The sequence below is a fragment of the Mixophyes fleayi genome, chromosome 4 (genome assembly GCF_038048845.1).
Source record: "Mixophyes fleayi isolate aMixFle1 chromosome 4, aMixFle1.hap1, whole genome shotgun sequence".
Taxonomy (NCBI): domain Eukaryota; kingdom Metazoa; phylum Chordata; class Amphibia; order Anura; family Limnodynastidae; genus Mixophyes; species Mixophyes fleayi.
This window is the reverse complement of record NC_134405.1, coordinates 154,800,535-154,822,327: the sequence shown is the minus strand read 5'-3', so window position 1 is coordinate 154,822,327 and position 21,793 is coordinate 154,800,535. Positions and strand designations below refer to the sequence as shown.

The following is a 21,793-nucleotide window of genomic DNA, read 5'->3' as shown; positions in this document are numbered from 1 at the left end:
GCATACCCTAAACTTTCAAGATAATTTTTTATATTTTATTTCCATACACCAACAGCTCTAGGCATGCTTGAGGAATATGAGACACTATGCTTAATGAGTTTCTTTTCCTAGGGACGGATAGCCTGTGCAAACGTGTTAAGTGACCTGTATGCAATGGGGGTAACTGAATGTGACAACATGTTGATGCTGCTTGGTGTCAGTAATAAATTGACTGATCGGGTAAGTATTCTCATTATATTTGCCACATATAAAAAAAAGATCACATTAGAACCATACTAAGCTAATTTAGCAAAGTTCACTTGTCTACCAAGTTTGATGGTTAAAAAAGAAAAGTCGAAAATAAACTTTATTCTATAAAGACCCTAAATAAAGTTGACAACTAGTATAAATGAGGGATGTCCAGTGATGTCCATGGCACACCACTCTACTTGTAATGCAGATGTTATATTGTCATGTGATTTATCCCTTTATTGCTGGCTGCTCATTAAACTTAGTGTTTGCTACTCTCCATTACTTTTTAATCAAACCACAGGGGGGAATTCAATTCCCCCCGAAGTACCGCCGCGTTAAAGTTATTACGGTAAGTTCAACTTGGCTTTCTTCTCGCAGCTGCGAGCAAAAAGCCGTCGTTAAAGCTACCGTAATAACGGTATTTACGCTCACTATTACCATAATAACCGTGTAGTGCGCCGGCTGCGTTACTTTTTCAAGTAACGCGGCCAAATGAACCCCCCCTACCCCATGGGGGCATTTCAATTAGTCGAGTTACTTGGAAAAGTAACGCGGCCTGCGCACTACACCGTTATTACGGTAATAGTGCGCGTAAATACCGTTATTACACTAATTTTAACGCTGGCTTTTGCTGCGAGCAGAAAGCCGGGTTAATATTACCGTAATAACGGTAAAAATTTTTACACGGCGGTACTTTGGGGGGAATTAATCTCCCCCCATAGTGTTTCAAAAACTGGCTATAGCAATATACATTTAACTAAAACTGGAAATGACTATTATCAATCCTTCAACTCTAGATTTTCTCCATTCTTTTGGCATGTGGATGCCACCCCTCTCTCAACCAGTTGATTTTTTTAGTTTATGGTCTCATGAACCTTTCAGTTAAAGTGAATGCTAATGTTATCTGCTCTAAAGTTTTCTGTTGAAATAAGTGAACAAATGTAGCGTGTTCCAATCTTACATTTGATATTGCTGCTTGTTTAAAAGAAATCTACAAAATAAAAACATTGAAATTAAGGAAGCTTTTGCAAAGCACACTCCACAGTGGAATGGGGTCAGCATTGCTAGGCATATGTGCAGACAATCATGTCTCCAGTATTATACATGATTCTAAATGTATAGGAATTTGCTTACTTATACAATTGCACCTTTTTAACAACCTTTGCTTTAAACATGCTTTATCCTAGCATTTACCTTCTTGCCCACTGCTGTTTAATATCTACTACTGCATGTCTGGCTAAGCTGTGGCACTCCATGTGTTGTGAAGCTACAAGCCCCAGCCTGCTCTATAGCCAATCGATAGGTGGCAGGGCACGCTGGGACACGTACTTTCATAACACTTGGAGAGCCACAGGTTGATCGGGCTAAACTAGTGTATTTATATTTGTAAACACACTAAATAGAGCGACACTTTGGGGCATATTCAATTGTCGCGGGTTTCCGCGGCGTTAAAACTACTACCGTTATTACGGCAGTAGTTAGCTGGATTTCAGCTCGCGGCTCAGTGAGAAATCCATTGAGAAAAATACCGTAATAACAGTAATAGTGCGCAGAGCGCGAGATTTACGGCGTTTCCGCCGCCAATTGAATATGCCCCAATGTGTCTAATTTAGAGTTGAGTGAAAATTTTTAGGTGCAGAATCTGTATGCATGCTCTTGCATGCAGTATGCACATCTTTTGTCCCTAGCTCCTGGCTTTAAAGAATTTTGTCCAGGCCTGCTTTAAAGAGTTGTGTACAGTATAGCACATTGAACTAATTCAAATGGTTACTTTCCCTCTGTCTCAATCCTTTGTGTGAGCCAGATTTGCAAATCTCGTCAGTAACTTAATTTTGCATGAAAAGTTTTTTCCTTACCTGAAGTATTATCTATAACAACATTTAAACAAAGAGAGTCAAAAAGGAACAAAGTGGTCAACAGCATGTTGGCACAAGTCACGCTATTGTAAGCTATTAGTATTTGGAACCTCTTCAGGAGAATGGCCAATACATAATCGGCAAGTATTGCAGTGCTGGTCATTCTGCAGATTGTTTTCACATTTGTAATAGTGTTCCAATCTCTCTTCAGCTCATTAACTGAATGTAGAACTGGGAAACAATACTATGTATTCCAACATACACAATGTTCACATATCAATATGACTGTCATATAACATTTTAATTGTTAATCATAGGAAAGAGACAAGGTGATGCCTCTTATCATCCAGGGCTTCAAGGATGCTGCAGAAGAAGCAGGGACTTCAGTGACAGGAGGCCAGACCGTATTAAACCCTTGGGTAGTTCTAGGAGGAGTTGCCACAACGGTCTGTCAGCCTAATGAATTTATCATGTGAGTTACTGAATGAATTACATTGCTATAGGAATATAACTCATTATTTGGTATATAGCTTTCATGAAAGTCAGTACTTTAATTCTTAAAGTATAATTCCACCCAAAACGAAAAATACAGGTTTAGAAAGAACATCTAGTGCCAGAAGGTCACTTACCGGGGCTCCACTGTGATGCAATGCTGAGGGTTCCCAAATAATTTCTGCTTGCCTTCAGTGCTCAGATTGCTGCTCAGTGCTGCTGCTGGCAGTGTGTTGTCAGTGGCCTACACACACACTGCCTGTCTGGGAAAAAGACCGGAACAAGGGAAGGGCATCAGATAGTACTTCTTACTGCCAGTCCATTTATTTATTTTTTATTTTTTTAAAAAGACAGACAGCATGTTTTCTACCGACAACTTCATGCTAGCGGAAGCGTGCAGGACCAGTTTGTACTTGGGATATTCCATCCAAAATTGAGTTTTGGGTTGAATTATTCTTTTAAAGTGTCGCACTGGTGTCATCTGTCGTCTCCCTACTAGTTCCATTTTGATTTAATTTATGGCAATATATTTATCTCAATATTTGTTACATAGTCAGGGTACAAGTGTCTCTTACTGTTTCTGAAGTTTAGTTTCATTACTGTTCATCACAGTGGCACAGAGGTGTGTATATACTTTGCATTGTGTATCTCCACCTTCACAAACTTATGGTGATGTTATTGTGTTAAAATACATGCTACATGCAGAGAAAACCAAGGAGCGAGTGCACATGTTGTAATTGATAAATATCAGTACACCATTTCCTTATGAATGTCTGGAAAAGATCTACATTTTACAGAAGAACCTTTTTTATGAAAACATTTTTATTATGGCTTTAAACAGTACAGTAACAATAAGCTAACAATCTTCAACGAAGAAACATCAAACTAGTAATTGTTTTAGTTATTGCAACTGAATACTGCTCCGAGTAATAAAACATTGATCCATTTTTAATTACATTTTTTGTCCCCGTCCATTTAGTATATTAACCAGATGGTTGTGTAAAAAGCCATTTTTCTTGTAATATAAAGCCTCTATCTCAGTGAAATATGTTTCCTATCTAAAATACCAGAATTATCTACTTCCGGATTAATTTCTGGTTTAAGTTTTGTTTAAATGGCTGATATAGAATATGGGCCATTCAGAATTGATGAGTCTTAAAGATTCATTATAATATTTTGCCTAAGAGTGGGAAGGGTTGTTTTGTAAATGAGTTGCTTGTATAATTGTAAATAGATGTTGGGAGAGGTAGCCATATTCTTCTACCACTTCAGCATCAGCGTGCCAAGGGGTTTATGAGATGCACCCAGCAAGTCTTTCAAATTAGTGAGTCTGTGTTGTGCCCATCTAATAATTGCCAGTTTCTCATTACCCTCTTGATTTCCCAGGGATAAGGAATGTGTGTGATGCAATTTGTTGTTTCCCTGGCTTGTTGCCAAGCTCTACATGTACAGTTGCTTAGAATTTTGTCAATATTATGTTCTTTGAGCTTGATAAAGCGTGCGTGCATGCAGTCGGTATATATGCCTAAGAGATAAGGGAGTGCATAGTTGGTAATCTGTCATAGTGTTTGTGTAAATATTTGTTATTTGTAACCCAGGCTATAGCAAACTGAGGTTGCCAAACCAAAAACATTATAATATTGCTTGTCAAGTTGACATCTCCTTTCTGGGTAGCTTGCTGTAACTTAATCATACTAATTCTAGTTTGTTTTTTTTACTAATCCATAAGGGCATAACTTTACCATTCCACCAGAACTATATATGCACCTGCTATAATAAATCATTCAGCAGAAATATTAAATATGTGGTAAGACTACAAATAAACTTCCTGGTACATTGCACCTTGGTTAAACTATATTGCTTTTGTAAAATAACATTCATTATTCAAATAATCTTCTGTTGAGAAAGGCGGATCTCATTAAAACTTACAATAGCATCACAAAATCATATGGTTTACTTTTCATTCAGAACCCTCTGCAGTTTTATGGTGAGACACACGAGGGCAGTAGAGTTTAGGTGTTGGAAGAAAGACTGATTAACTGAGTAGTTAAAGCAGTTGATTTATATTGTGAATCAGAGACTGAAGTAGTAGTTGAATAATGGGTAATGATTAGATGGCAGATTATTTCTGATATATAGATTTATATATTAAATTGAGTTGTGCATGTGTTTGTTTTTTTTCTTGTTTTTTTTTTTTTTTAGATTTTTTTACTTTTGTATTGCCTGGATGATAATATAGTATATGCGATGGGCTACATAGTCCTGGGACACAGGTTGGGGCGCTGGATAGATAGATAAAGCTTGGTGGTTGAAATAAAGCTTAACTCATCCCGGCAATTCAAAGTTGTACAGACACAGCGCGCCTTTCGCTGTACCTAACCATGCATTATGTAGATGAATACCATTTTCTGGGGGTAAATGTATCAAGCTTAGAGTTTTCCGGCGGGTTTGAAAAACCAATCAGATTCTAGCTATCATTTATTTAGTACATTCTACAAAATGATAGTTAGAATTTGATTGGTTGCTAAAGGCAACATCTCCACTTTTCAAACCTGCCAGAAAACTCTCAGCTTAATACATTTACCCCCTGGTGTTGTAATTATAACATTATTCTTCTTTCTCCCTAGTTTGTACTTTTTTTGGAGATTGTGACCAGGCCTGGTAGGCTTATATGCTGAAAGATGGAGTAGAATAAGTTTGTGTAATAGGCAGAACTGTCTTGGAGTGTGGGGGGGCATATTGTGGGTCCTCAATGGATACTTAGTCCATGAATTTTCTGGCTAGGTAAAAATGTAAATATTTTATCAGATGGCTGGTTCAATAGTTCATTTGGCTTTTTGTTGCAGCCTAAGTATCGCTTGTGTTGTCGCGGCAAAGTGCCTCACTGGGTGTCAATGACTTGTTCCTTTCGGAATATTCCGGATATCTTTCTGTCTAAGAAGTTTTCCTGGGCTTTTAAGGAATATTGCTGAACTTATTTACACACTAACCCTTCTTGCAAGGCTTGAAAATAACATCTAGGATTAACATTTTCAAAATGAGTATGACCTTGACTGTTCTTTTTTTAGAATCAGCTGACCTATGTGACATGAAAGTAGTAAGAAAATATAATATGCAGTAGGGTCACATGTTACTTGGTCGCCCCCAAAATAGAACGTTCAACTTACTAATTTCCAACTCTGTAACCTAAGACAGTAGAATGTAACATGGGCAGGAGGGGAAATAGCTGTGAAAATATAATTGTAATTTCTCTTTTCTAAACAGAACTTGTAAAACATTAACATTTTAGAAATGTATTTAAACTACAAATGGTGGTATATAACTATCTATATACAGTACCACTCAAAAGTTTGGACACACCTGATTGAAAGTATGTTTCTCATGATCTTAAAGACATTTTGATCTAAAAGCTTATGCATAGATGCTTGAAATTAGTTTCTTAGACAAATATAAATTAAGGAAGTTGATGGCTATGTATGATTTTGTTATCAAAATGAAAGTGGAGAATGTCGAACCACAATGATTAAATTATCATTTTAAACGTGCAATGTAATTTTATGCTTTTTCAAAGTTAATTTGTGGAATTGCTTTTTTTTGTTAATGCCTAATACCAATCAGTTATGTTCTGACAATTTTGGGTGGTACTTAGATAGCCCTATTTGGTAGAAGGACATTTTTTTCTGGTTGTAGTAGTCCATAATATGGCAAGAGCCCTCTTTACAAAGATAAGCTACAGTCCATCATTACTTTTAAGAAATGAAGGTCAGTAAATGAAGAAACTTTCAAAGTTGCTGCAATTTTCTTGAAGTGCAGTGGCAAAAACTATAAAGCGTTATGATGAAACAAGCTCTCCGTAGGCTTACTATAGCAAATGTAGACCAAGAGTTACCCATGCTACGCAGGATAAGTTTATTAGTCACCAGCCTCATAAATTGTCCTTTGAGAGCTCCTCAGATGACAGTCCAAATAAATGCTTCCCTGTGTTCAAGCAGTAGACACATCAAAGCATGCACTGTTCAGAGGAGACTGCATGAATCAGACCTTCATGGTAGAATTGCTGCATAGAAACCACTACTGAAGGACAGAAATAAGAAGACCCTTTCTTGAGTCAAGGAACATAGGCAGCAGACATTAGACCACTGGAAATATGTCCTTTTGTCCAAAAACTGCCATATTTTTGTGAGAGACAGTGAAGGTGAACTGCTGATGTCTGGATGTGTGATTCCCACCAGAAGCATGGGGAAGGAAGTGTTATAGTGTAGGGTTGCTTTGCTGTTGACACTGTTGGCAATTTATTTAGAATTGAAGGCACTCTTAACCAATATGGCCACCCCAGCACTCTGCAGCAACACTATCCCATCTGGTTTGCGCTTAGTTGGGATGCCCTTTTTGTTTCCAACAAGACAATGACGACCTAAAACACATCTATAGGCTGTGTACAGTCATGGCCAAATGTTTTGAGAATGACGCACACATTATTTTTCACAAAGTCTGCTGCCTCAGTTTTTATTATGGCAATTTGCATATACTCCAGAATGTCATGAAGAGTGATCAGATGAATTGCAATTAATTTCAAAGTCCCTCTTTGCCATGGCAAATTAACTTTATACCAAAAACAACATTTACACTGCATTTCAGCCATGCCACAAAGGTCCAGCTGACATCAGGTCAGTCATTCTCTCGTTAACACAGGTGATAGTGTTGACGAGGACAAGGCTGGAGATCACTCTGTCATGCTGATTCTGTTAGAATAACAGACTGGAAGCTTTAAAAGGAGGGTGGTGCTTGAAATAATTGTTCTTTCTCTGTTAACCATGGCTAGCTGCAAGGAAACATGTGCAGTCATCATTGCTTTGCATAAAAAGGGCTTCACAGACAAGGATATTGCAGCTAGTAAGCTTGCACCTAAATCAACCATTTATCGGATCATCAAGAACTTCAAGAAGAGAGGTTCAATAGTTGTGAAAAAGGTTTCAGGGCACCCAAGAACATCCAGCAAGCGCCAGGACCGTCTCCTAAAGTTTATTCAGTTGCAGGATTGGGGCACCACCAGTGCAGAGCTTGCTCAGGAATGGCAACATGCAGGTGTGAGTGCATCTGCACGCACAGTGAGGCAGAGACTTTTGGAGGATGGCCTGGTGTCAAGAAGGCCAGCAAAGAAGCCACTTCTCTCTGGGAAAAACATCAGGGACACGCTGATATTCTACAAAAAGTAGAGGGATTGAACTGCTGAGTATTTAAGGTAAAGTAATTTTCTCTGAAGAATCCCCTTTCAGATTGTTTGGGGCATCTGGAAAAACGGAGAAGGAAAGGTGAGCGATACCGTTAGTCCTGTGTCATGCCAACAGTAAAGCATTCTGAGACCAATCATGTGTGAGGTTGCTCCTCAGCCAAGGGAGTGGGCTCACTCACAATTTTGCCTAAGAACACAACCATGAATAAAGAATGGTACCAAAGCATCCTCCAAGAGCAACTTCTCCAAACCATTCAAGAACAGTTAGGTGACAAATAATGCCTTTTCCAGCATGATAGAGCACCTTGCTATAAGGCAAAAGTGATAACTAAGTGGCCTGGGGATCAAAACATTGAAATTTTGGGTACATGGCCAGAAAACTCCCCAGACCTCAATTCCATTGAGAACTTGTGGTCAATCCTCAAGAGGCAGGTGGACTAACAAAAGCCAACAAATTCTGACAAGTGGGTGGCCATCAGTCACTATGTGGCCCAGAAGTTGATTGACAGCATGCCAGGGTGAATTGCAGAGGTATTCAAAAAGAAGGGTCAATACTGCAAATATTGACTCTTTGCATAAACTTAATGTAATTGGCAATAATTATGAAATGCTTGTAGTTTTGCTTCAGTATACCATAGCAACATCTGACAAAAAGGTCTAAACTTGGAAGCAGCACACTTTGTGAAAACCAATACTTGCTTCATTCTCAAAAATTTTAGCCAGGACTGTAGGAACTATTTCTGGTGATGATGATGGAGAGTGATTGAGTGCTGCATCAGATAACCTGGTCTATACGGTCACCTGACTCAAACCCAATAGAGATGGTTTGGTATGAGCTGGACTGGAGAGTGAAAGAAAAGCAGCCAATAAATGGTCACTACATAATTCCATTTGTTATTTCATAGTTTGGGTGATGTTTTACTCTTCTTCTAAAATGTGTAAAATAGTAAAAAATAAAGAACAACCCTGCTGTGAGTAGATGTGTCTAAACGTTTGAATTTTACAGTAGATAGATGTCTCTCTATCGATATCTCTATCGATATCTCTAATATCTATCTATATGAGAAAGAGAGATATACACACATACAGTTAGTGGGCAGAAAAAAAACCCATGAGAAACATCTGGGCAATTGAGGGGCACAAAGCAAGGGCTTCCATACACTGGAGGTGAATGCATTAATTATTAACATCTCAACTGCCCTGGCTGCCTTTATTTATGACTAGCAGGAGGAGACCTAAGTGACTTTGAAAGAGTGGTGGTTGTTGGGTTGCATTTGACAGGAGCTACGGTTACCCAGACAGATCAACTTGCTTATGTTTCTCGAGCAACTGTGTCTAAGGTGATGTCAGGGGATTGAAAAATATCAAAGAAAGGCAGCAGTGGGTGGAAACAAATACTTGAGGATCGTGATCTCTGTGCTTTTTAATTCAAAGTGCAAGGTAAAAAAAAAGCCAAGTAACTTCAAGTTTGATGTATGACAATGCATGTTTTGTGAGTTCAATGGAGGAAAGAGACATAGTTAATTAATCAACCTTCACCAAACAGCTGAGAGCATGTGTGGTGCCACCCTAAATTCTACAGCACTATGCTTGTTACCATTAGTTAAGGGTTCTGGTAATGTTGTGGGGCATATTTTCCTGCCATAGTTTGCGTAGAAAGGCAAAATAATACAAGGAGAAAGACACTCATGGGTCTTCTTTAACATCATATTTATTTCTTCTGTATGTATACCAACTCTTTTGCATGATTGATCACACTAATTTTCTGTAATGTACTTTGACTTTCTGTCTGGTATTGCTCTTAAACCAAAAGTTCTTTGCACCTTACCTACTAAGCTTAAAATACAAGCTGTGATTGATATACGAGCAATTAAAACATTTTCTCCAGCAACCTACTGACCACGAAACAAACAAACATGAATGCGAGACTGGGTCATATAGACTCACCAAGTACTTTTTCCCATTGCTATCTGGCTTAACCAGTATGCAATCTGTATCAAATGCCTACTTTCCTATAGAATGTAAGCCTTTGGAAAGGGCATGCTTGCCTGTTTCTTAGTACATCTTTGTCTTATTACTGTGCTAGGCCCAAAGTGTAAAACACTGCAGAGAATGCTGAAATAACAAAGAACAAGAAAGTGCGCTTCAAGTAGTAAACAACTACTAAATAGGTAGAAACAAACAAAATGGGTTTTTCTGATGTACTAAAGGTTATTTGTTATTGTTTTGAGTCTCCCAGGAGGAAACATCGGTAAGACTTTTCCAATCAAATCTAGTTGGAAAAACACTAGAAGTGCAATAGAGAGAGCAATTTTCCTTATGTATCTTTCAGACTCTGACTTATTTTGGTACATGGTCAGCTTGTCACTTCCAGATGCATTATATATATCCTATACACACAAATACAACATCCAGAAGAAAAATGTGACTAGTAATACAGTGAAATGCAAACCATCTTTAATATATAATAAGTAACAAATATGCAAAACATAAGTTAGATAAAAGCTTATCTGGCTATTCACGTATGTGCTCTTATAGTAGCATGCCTTTAAAAGTTCTGGGGATGATAGATATCCCCTGCCTGTAGAAATACTAATCAGAAATCAGTCGGGCTTTCCTGCATCCAGTCTTGTGCTGAAGTATGGGATCCCTTACCTCTGCGTTTTATCTGAAAAGGACTTCTCTTGCATACTTTAATATGGTCATGTGCACTGTGACCATGTATTTTTCACACAGGTGTTTATGCTAGGGATAAGGAACAAAGTTTAGTTATATTTGCGTCTAGCAATCATGATGTTGCTCTGGATGATTGAAATAGTAGTTCCGTACAGCTCTGGAGTCCTTTGAGCATGGAATAGAATGGATGAATATAAGTTATAATGGAACATACTGAATGCAGACATTTTATGTTACAAATTTGTGGTTCATTTTTAAAAGCACCTGTTTTGTGGGAACCCTTGGTTGAAATCAGATGGCCACAGTGTGTATGCCCACATTAAAGTGTTAAGAGTTCAAGTAAAACAGGAGACATAGTTGAAAGTCATTTTCAGATGAAACAATTAGGTAAGGGGGTCTCCTACCTAGGACCTGTTCCAGGGAAGTTTATCTCCATTCCCAGGATTTGTGATTAGTATCTCCTCAGACAAAAGAAATATATCATCCTCAGAACCTTTTAAAGGCATGCTCCTATAGGAATATCTAAACACAGCGCTGGAGATGTCATAGGTGCTAGGAAAAATGAACAGAATAAACTGAAAAGCTAAGTCTGTGTAAAAATTAAATATAGTTTTATCATTCCCCCACAGACTTGGCTTCTCAGTTTATTCTGTTTATTTTTCCTACCACCTATGACATCTCCAAGGCTGTGTGTTTAGATAGTGGTGTTTGTTTCTTTTTTCTTTTAAGGAGTGCACAGAATCATTGACAGCTGCTGGAGGCAATTAGGTGCTTGTTTTATATTTATTCAATCTATTGTATTGCCTTAAAATACTCAGCGCTTGAGATTGTTATTATTAGTACTTATATATAGAGCAGATGTACAGATAAGCTTTTATCTAATTTTATGTTTTGTATGTTTGCTACTTTTGGATTTTGCTGCACTTTTAGTCCTGGTTTTCGCCTCTATATAAAATGCTATATCTAATATGCTGACCCTTGGCTAAAAGTAGTAGGTGGAGTCTGAGAGACCTAATAAGGAAGATTGCTCTCTTTTTATGTTTGTTTATTTTATTTACCATACCATACTATACTATTAGTACCTTTGCTGGTCTCTTTTGTGTTTTTACATTAATTTAATTGGTAAAAAGGTATTACTTGTGCTTTCTCCTGTGGAACTCAAAACCTATTGACAGACAAACACCTCTGTGTATCCAATAAGCCAATAATATTGAAATATTCTCCTGCTTGTAAACCGGATCTCTTTAAACTTTTTGTAGATCTGGATAAATTTAGAGGAGATCAATGTAGAAAATGATATTTTGCAAATAAAAAAATTAAAACAAAAGAATGTAATAGAAGAACCAATCATTTTAGATGAGATAGATCTCCGAGGAGTTATTTTCAGTAAACTCATTTACTGAGTTATACTCAGCAAATGAATATCCAAAAAGTTGACGCAGAATTCCTGAAGATGAAACATTTCTGGACACTTGAATATGAGGGCAATTAGATATATTTAAATAGCTAGATTTACTTTGTTTCATTTTGAAAAATATCAATATTTTTTTTTTGCTTCATTACTTGTCTGTTATATCTTGGGATCTCTTTGTGAAATTAACACTATTTTGTTATTTGAGTTTAGCCTTTCTTTTTTTATGTTGTGGCAGGCAATGTGTATGTATTACAATATATCTAATTAACAATATGCCAGATACCTAACATGAGCATCTAGATGAAATTTAAATAGCTTGATTTCTTTTCATGTTTTAGATTGCTGTTACCATATTTTTTTTTAGATTCTTTTTATTGCCACTCATTTTTTGCACTTTCTTAATGACTCTTCTAAGCACCTATTTGGTGTCTATACAATCTTGCACGCTGCTTCTGTCTTCACCACCATGCTCCATCAATTTCTAGTTTAAAATTCCCTACACCTTCAAACCATCTCCTACCATAGCACAGCTCCACCCTCCTCAGTTAGGTGCAGCTCATCCCTATGCTAAGAGACAAATCAAATTAGTCCTCCAGAAACCTGAAGCCCTCCCAAAAACTAACTTTTGTCATTGGTATAGCTGTGTGCCATAACTGTTTTGGGTTCTTCTCTGTCCGTTCCAAAAGTATATTAACTATATGCTGTATATACTATGCATGTATCCACTATATGCTGAATCTGAGCACCCAGTAGACTGCAAATAATTTTTAGTTCTGCCCTAAATTGAATCCCCTACAACCAGTTCCTGTCTGGCCTACACTGCACTCCTATCCCTATATTTACTGGAGCAGGTGCTAGAGAAAGTAAGTGATCCAACAGCATTGCTACTCATGAGCTGACATCCCCAATATCAGCCAATTTGGCATATTAGTGTGCCAGGTCAGGGCTAACATCCCTGAAACTCTTCTCTCTACCCCTTCTTTTAACTGTGACCAAAGTACTTACTACGGGTTCTGGACCTCCCATGTCTCCACTTCCTGAGCCAGTGTCTGCTCATTGAGCATCAGACTTTCTGTTGTCAATGGACCTCAAACCTTCATGTTGCTAATTCCTCATTTCGATAAGAATTCAACAAAATAAAGCAGTATAAATAAAAAATATCACAAGCTTTTACATGATCCGCAAAGAGAAAAACATATAGGTTATACCTTGATTTTTTTTTTTTATTATGTTTCCCTGTGTTAAACAATGTCGATTTCTGCATAAACACACAGTTGCTTGGAAAATGAAAATACTTGCACAGCTCAGAAACCTTACTTGTTTTCCTGTTAACCTGTAGCCTCTGTATGTTTTTCCAATGCCAGAACATGCATAAATGTGGAGTCCCTGAAATTAGCTTTTTTGTTTTGGTTTTTAAAATACTTATTTTAGTTTTTTACTTTTTATAGATGTTTGACATTTTTCTTTTGGGAGTTTTGGGAGTAACACAATTATATTATATACATTTTAACAATGCCAAACACAAAATGGCAGAAATGTAGATTAAATTTCTAGCATTATTAAACTAATTTTTAAGCAAAGTGTATCTCAAGCCAGTCTGTTTTTACCAATACATAATAATCATTTTACTGTGATAAATGCTTGTCTAGCTGTGTTATACAAAGTGTTTGTGTCCATACAGGCCCGACAACGCTGTACCTGGGGATGTCCTTGTATTGACCAAGCCTTTAGGCACCCAAGTTGCAGTAGCAGTTCATCAATGGCTAGATATTGTAAGTAAATTGCTACATATTCTTGCACATTTCATCTGTAAATCATTTTCTCATATTGGTGTAATTTAGTTGTTGAATTATTATACCTGAAAAATGTCAATGTCTTTTTTTTTTTTTCCTGGTTAGAGAATATAATGGTAAGTTTAAACCATGTAAGATGAGCATAACATGGATGTAGTGGGTCTCCTTGCCTGTGAAGTGACACGTCACCATACATTCCAGATGCTACCCAAACGGTCACAAAGTGGTGCAGACACTTATATATTCTCATATCTTTTTGTTTACAACCATGTAGTACTGTCAGGGTATGGTTAACGTACATGGCATTTACTTTTTTTGCTAACAATATTTAGGGTTCAAAGCAAGCATGACTACTTTGAGAGTAATGACAAACTGTTGAAGGTGCTGTAGAATAAAAGGACGGCATTGTTGTCAATTGAAATCCACTATAACTAAAATATAGGACCACATTTATATAGGCTCTTCCATCTTTGTAATATGGCTTTTGGACTTGAGGAATACTTTAGTGCAAAAAAAGCTAACATTAATGTATCTTTCCTATATGCTGAGCCTCTTGATTAATGGGGAAAAAAAAAATATTGATTCTTCTGAATTCTCTCGTCATTTCAACAACCCGCTTTTTTTTTTTTTGTATCCAAGAAACCTGAAAATAAAAAGGGGATGTGATTAGTCTAATAGGAGTAGAGTTCTTCAAAAGACAGGCATTTACACCATCTGCATGTGTGCTTAATTTTGACATACATCTTTTAGCACTTCATAAACTCTTCCAAACAGTAATCTGTAATAGTGATCATGAAGGGCTCGGTTGAATGTAAGCAGTTTCAAACGAACCTGTTAAATATGACTAGAAAAGGAAGTGGCTTAATTCCATATTAAAAGGCATCATGTACAGAACCATATTTATATTTACATTTGCATTTCAGCTGAGTGTTTAAAATAAATATTTGTATTAGGCATTTTAAACACCAAGGGGGTTTCCTGGAGGGTTATTTGAATAGTGTTATGAACAGGAACTTTGATATGTACAGATAGAAATATAAACAAATCATTACCTTTAAACTATCGTTCTGTTGATGTTTGCATGTATACATGTGACTGTCCTTTGTATCCACATATTATGCAGTTTGTATTATGTTTAGTCCATGTAGTATTAATAACCGCTCTTAGCTGGTTTAAACTAGGTATGTACCAAATCCAGGATTTGGGTTTGTGTTCTGGCTGAAAGTCATTTTCCAGCAGTGACCCAAATCTAACAATGCTATCTCTGGATCAGTGCAACATATAAGTGCATATCTAAAGGATCTGTATGCTGGCTACTGTCTACTAACAGCAGATGTGATGGCCTCACTAGCCATCACCTCTACTGACAATGCACCACACCAGTCATCAGGATATATGCCTTAGCACTGGTATGTCTGTATAACTTATATAGACGACCTTCCTCCCTGGCACCTACACCTACTTGCCAGAGACGTTCATTACAAATGAGTGATTGCCCGTCCCGAATTAGCCCTGAATATTGAGATAGTAATGTGTAGGTGCAGACGAGGATTTGTAACTTGGCGGGGTAAGGGATCTCTGTCCAGAAGTTGATTAGGGGGTTCTCAGCAGTTGGCTGAGAGTTGATGGGGAGGAAGGGTTCCTATGTGTAACAGATGGCTCTCAGTTGATTAGTAGGGGGGTTCTCTGCAATAGGTGACTGGCAGTTTCTGGGGAGGGTGTTATTTCTGTGCAATATGTGGTTTGCAATGTGTGTATTTGAGGAGGGGGTGTATTTTCTGTGCAATGTGTCATTTACTGTGTAGGAGGTTGGTAGTCATTGTTGGTTATGATGTGCCATATATAAATATGTCCTTTTTTAAAGGATCTTTTTAAAAGAAAAACAGGAACATTTTTTTTTTAATTTTTTTATTTAAATAGGGGTTCCAACTAAGTTCAGGATACTAAAATAGTGGATTTGGTGTATTACTAGCTTAACTAATGTAAGACGTACATTGTTTTGAATGATATTAGCAGAGTTTTGGTGAGAAAATATTTTGTAATTCTCCTCATGACCAAGTTAAAATATTTATACATTCAAAATTTAACAACATGCACAAAATCTTGTGATTTCTCTACATTGTTTTTTTTTTCTTTCTAATTTTTGTCATTTTAACACTACCAGCCAGAAAAATGGAATAAAATAAAACTGGTGGTCACCCAAGAAGATGTGGAGTTGGCATACCAGGAGGCAATGATGAACATGGCTCGACTAAACCGAACTGGTACTGCACATTATGCACATTCTTATACTGTTTCACACTATGGGTGAATCCATGCAAACACTACTCATTTATTTATTTTATTATCTTTAGTTATATCCTCTGTCCACCATAATTATCTGCATTGCAAATAAACTGCAGCTAAAATGCTGCAGTCTAGGAATCAGTGGCAAGAAAATAATGCATATGTGTATAATGTATAGTGTGTGTCAGTGTTAATTTATACATGCCACTAAGTGTCTAACTAATATATATCCTAGAAAGGGTCATACATATATGGTACCTGAGGTGAAATGTGGCCTTGGAAGGGGTTAATTAAGGAAATATGTTTCAATAAAAAAGGCTTAGTGTAAAAATAAACAAAACATTAAAATGTTATTGTAAGTATTGCAAAATGTGCCATAAGTGCAATGAAATGTTGATACCTGTTGTTCCATTGCATTTTGGTCCGTGGAACATTTAGAGATCATGATTTAAGGAGAATAACCAATTGTTCTTTATTTTGCTCTTTTAAACTGCCTTCCTGCAGATATATAAAGATGTGATCAGCCATTTTGACGAAAAGTTATATGCATAAACTGGATACAGAGTTTAGTTAATATATTATCATGTGGAAATATAAGAAAATACTTATTGTCCCGAAACACTCGGACATTGTGCCTCTAGAGAATGCCTTAATGGAGATTTAAAATGAGATGTCCATTCAAAGGGATTTTTCTTTCATTTGTATTCTCCAATTAATTATATGATTGTTATTAAGTATTTTTTTTTATACTTTCTTATAACTGAAAAACAGCTTTTAAACAACTCTGCAGCACAAAAGCCTTGCTTACATATAGGTATCAATTTGTGGTGTGCTCATCTCTTTTCCATTGCACCTTCTCCATGTGTAAGAGGCATGGAGGTATAGTAAATAATTCTAAAACTTGTTGCAATTTCAATGAGAAGAACAGCCTCTATGTAAAACCTATGCATAGAGATGTAGTTATATATATTTATATAAATATTTTGTGTGCACAAAAGTTTACTTTTTACTCTTATTGTTGGAATAAGAACTTGTCCATATGAAAGTTCCATTATGTTCCATACTAAATTATATCTATTGAGATCCATGCCGAGTTGCACATACAGCAATGATATAGTCAGATTGGTTGTTAGTGAGAAATTGTCTGCATTCCTGTATTACATTTCACTAGCAGAAAGATTGTATGGGCACTCCCTAAATGTACTAAATTTCCTACTTTTCATTGTGCTGTATCATCCCAAGCTAGCGGATAGTGTGGTCTATAATCTGCAGGAGACTATTTGTAATAAATGGAGACCTCAGTAGGACCGTCTTAATTACAGTATAAATGTTACATTCCTGCACACAGTGATTACTGATCACAAAAATAAACAATAATATTCTTATTTTCATAAGTCATTACAATACGCTGCCTTTTGTATAAAAATATAGAACTTAGAGGGTGTCCATGTAATGTTTATATTGTCTATACTTGATATAGTACTTTGAAAGCACATATTTAGTTGCTTTGTTTCTTTCCTGTTTTATATTGTGTGTGTTTATAGATTTTTATATTTATTTTAGACAGACAGCAGTTAATTAGAAATAATCTGGATTTTTTTTGGTGCAGTAGTTTCAAATTGTAATGTGTGCTTAAAACACTGTCTGAAAATGGGGATTACCTGCAATCTAGTGTGTTCTAAAGATGCTAGATTGTTATTCTATCCATGTTTTTGTTTTGTTTTTTTTCACTTTAGAATGGTTTAAGTATTAAATCATGTTTTGTTTTTATATTAATATCCATATAATTGTTGACCTTTAGTCTTGTTAAATAGTACAATAAAGTAGATTATTAATCTTATCAGTGCACTAGATTGTGGTAATGACTAAAGCTGGTTCTGTATTTTATAGGCTGTTAAGCAAAAAAAGAACAAAAAGTCTTTAAAGCAGATAAACTTAGCTGTAATGGATGGTTGATTTTTTTAACTCCTGCATAGATGATGCATACTCATGGGCTGAGCAATAGGGTCAGTGTCTAGGTTGGCTGCAAATGTATATGGTCAATTCAGATGAGATCTAGCAGTTTGAGCAGCATCTTGGCAGCCTTTTATCGTAGTGGGGAGATGACTGCACACACACAAATCTAGCGCTCCCCTTCTAGCTCTATTTACTTATATGGCCAATAATAATTTGATCAAATAATTACCTGGAGTCGCCATCATTTTCAGGCCAAATCAGGCTAATTGCATTTTATTAGAGCGAATATCCCCACTTCTAACCAAATTATGCACTGCCATCTGGTATTGTTTTAGAGTGATGGGTGTATGCATACTAACCTTTATAAAGTGTACACAGCACCTACACACGGATGAGAGATCCTTTGTGTGGGTCAGACCAGTGTTTCTGAGGGTACATCATATGGGTACATTAGGATTTAGTGACCTCACAAAAGCAGCATAATATCAGACATAATTTTGTATGTTAAGAGTAGATCATGGGTCATAAGTTAGCTGGTAACGGTTTCGGGTTCCTCTTCCATAATCTACAAAAGAGATCAATTTGTGAAATTGTAAAGTAGAACAATCTTCTTTTGGAGAACCCTCAACTACTGTGTTTTGTGTTTTTTTTTTTGTGGGGGGGAGGGGGTACTGCACTGAAATCTTAGATAGTAAAAATAGAACAAATGAGAAGTCTCAATCATTGCCATTGAGGCTTTTCATTGGTCCTCACACATGCAACAAATTATGTAGCCATTTTAAAGTGGTAAACAAAAACATTCACCAAATTAGGTGATAATGCATCTTTAATATGCATGTAAACAATGCCATATATCATTATCATGTATATAGACATACTGGCACACATCATATATGTGTTTAGTGACACAGTGTATGCACCCATTATTATTCATACATTTTACACACTGTATATTTGTGAACTTGGCAACCTGTCATGGTGTGTGTGTGTGTGTGTGTGTGTGTGTGTGTGTGTGTGTATGTGTTTGTATCTTAGAGTCAAAAAATAATTTTGTTTTTAACTTAACCAAAAAAAAATTTGTAATCCCAGCTTTCCATTTCCAATTGGAATTACGGGAAGTGGCCAAGTACTCCCCTTTCTCCAATTAGGCCTCCAGTTTTTCCTGGCCTTATCATTCCTGCCTTCTAGAAGAGGAAGGAGATCATAGTACTGAATGGTTATTCAGCAAAATGGTATGGGAGAAAACTGAGCTTGGGGCATGATGGAAATTTCAGTCTTCAAAAGAAGAGTTGGATTATATATCTTATAATGCATCATGCATTTCCCACCCTTACTTTTTTCCCCGCTATCACATGAGATTATTGGTCAAGTGGAGGGATCATGCATTAACTACTGTTCAGAAATGTATTTTGAGAGAGCTAACTGATACTTTTCATGATCTTTGATCCCTGCAGTAGAGGAAATGGTGGACGTACTAGAATGGTGCATCATGGGTTATTTTCCCACTTCTATGATAGACTACATGTCCCACTATGTTCTATACTCCCCTCTTTCTTTCTGCAATCACTGATTATGAAGCAGGGGTTTGCATATTCATACTGTAATATTATTCATGGATATACAGTATATATATATATATATATATATATATATATATATATATATATATATATATATATTAAATTGCTTGTCAATATTAATTACTATATAACGAGTATGAACTTAATTAATATCACCAAGAGTTTAATGATTGTTTGCTTTCTCTTTTACTAGCTGCGGGTCTCATGCACACGTTTAATGCACATGCTGCTACTGATATAACGGGGTTCGGGATTTTAGGACATGCACAGAACTTGGCCAAACAGCAACGGAATGAAGTTTCCTTTGTCATCCATAACCTGCCTGTGCTGGCCAAGATGGCTGCTGTCAGCAAGGCTTGTGGGAATATGTTTGGTCTTATGCATGGATCTTGTCCTGAGACGTCAGGTGAGTTGTTAAAATAGGTTTTCTAGTAATCCAAATATTCTCCCTTCATCTTCCATCATGTATTTATAATAGCTCCAAAATAATAGGTATAGGGAATACCTGAACCATAAAAAGCAAACTTTGGACCAATGGTTAATATTGAAAATATACAATTTTCTGTAATGAAAATATTTCCAAAGTATGTATTTATGGATGTTTAATTTGCTTTAATAATAATGAGTCTGCTATAATATTTACAATGTCTTGTCTTTGCAGGAGGTCTTCTAATCTGTCTGCCACGAGAACAGGCTGCACGTTTCTGTGCTGAGATTAAGTCCCCCAAGTATGGAGAAGGCCATCAAGCATGGATTATTGGCATTGTAGAAAAGGGCAACCGCACCGCTAGAATCATAGATAAGCCACGAATCATAGAAGTTGCTCCCCAGGTGGCTACTCAAAATGTAAACCCAACGCCTGGTGCCACATCTTAATCTAGGCTAATCTAGCTTTTTTTTGTTTTGTTTTTAAATAGACCTTATTCTTTACCATCATACAATTTAAATAATTGTAAAGAAAAAAATATATATATATATATATAAATATATATCATTGTGTCTGCCCATTTCGTGTGTGTCAGTTATGCGAATGGGGACGATTTAAGAAGTAAAAATCCATTGCCTTTTTATTTTGTTTTTGATTATTTTATTTTTTTTGTTTTTTAAAACTTTTTTCTTTTTCCCTTCTTCCTGTTACATTAACTGAAGATGCACCCAATAATGAGGCATCTTCTAAGTTGAAGAATTATCAGATACTGTTGATTCATTTTGAATCTATAGACACTTATCTCTTGCCGCATAGGCTCTTTTTTTTTTTAAAAGGTGCTTTCATCCAGCACAGACATTGCCATTAGTAGTGTCAACAAGCAGTTAGTGTCTTCATTTATATATGTGTATTTATCATTATTGGTCTGACAATGTTGGATGCCTTTGGAAGGTATTATGGCAAGGCAATAAATCGGCTGTGGATCCTGGCAGGAGGGTGCATGATTGCTTTTTTTTAGATTAGACTTATTTAGGCTTGGGCTCTCATAGCCTTGTACCCTCCACTTCTCTTTATGTTCTTTAGTGCCCTCCATGACCTTGTCAGTGCTTTACTACTACATTGAGGGGTCTAAGTGGTGCACTATGCTTAAAGCACTTCTGTATAAGAAGATTTTTTTTTTCTCTGATTCTGATATTTACCATATTAATAACAAATGTTCTTTCTTAATAATAGCACATGATAATTGCAAGGTGGTTAGATGTGTTTAAAGTGCAACATAATTGCAAACCACATGCAAAGAAATGTACAAATTGCCTAAGTCACTTCAATTCAGTAATTATAAATGTGCGCACACGTAAATACAAAACACTTTTTAAGTATAATCAATAACCTTTCTGTTCTGTGGTTGATAGTGTTTCATACATTTTTATATTTTGTATAGTGATTACATGCCTTTATATATTTTTTTTTCTTTATAAAGCAGCAGCTGTTAAGTAGTTAATAGCTCTTTCCTTTCTAATTTTGGTGCATGAGTTTGTGATCTAATAAAAAAAGAAAATTGACATTGCCAACATTGCAGCTTAAACTCCAAACTTGTTATTCAAATAAATATTTAATTTTTTTTATTGCTCTTGTACAACCTGTACTTGTTTTCTTTTCTGGTATCTGTTGCTATCTTTAGAAATATAAGTTAAAGATATTTATCTGCGAATTTCACAGCAGTGAAGTTACAAAGGCTGTTGACTTAAACTTTTATGTCAGGTATATATTTTTAAGCCATGTGTATTTGTTAGAACTGGCATTTCTTGGTATTTCTTGGTTAATTATTATTATTATTATCATTTATTTG

The 21,793-nt window shown here is 36.2% G+C and overlaps 1 protein-coding gene across 3 annotated transcripts in view; it reads left to right on the top strand.

Annotated features, from left to right (window-relative positions):
* Positions 1 to 21,583, top strand: part of SEPHS1 (selenophosphate synthetase 1) — a 39,478-nt gene extending 17,895 nt beyond the window's left edge. For all 3 annotated transcript variants that reach the window (XM_075208660.1, XM_075208658.1, XM_075208659.1), the window contains exons 4-9: positions 112 to 219; positions 2,405 to 2,559; positions 13,584 to 13,674; positions 15,860 to 15,959; positions 19,711 to 19,923; positions 20,179 to 21,583. In XM_075208660.1, coding sequence (XP_075064761.1) covers positions 112 to 219; positions 2,405 to 2,559; positions 13,584 to 13,674; positions 15,860 to 15,959; positions 19,711 to 19,923; positions 20,179 to 20,393 — 882 coding nt within the window. In that variant the 3' untranslated portion in view covers positions 20,394 to 21,583. The remainder of the gene's footprint in view (positions 1 to 111; positions 220 to 2,404; positions 2,560 to 13,583; positions 13,675 to 15,859; positions 15,960 to 19,710; positions 19,924 to 20,178) is intronic.
* Positions 21,584 to 21,793: the final 210 nt, after the last annotated feature.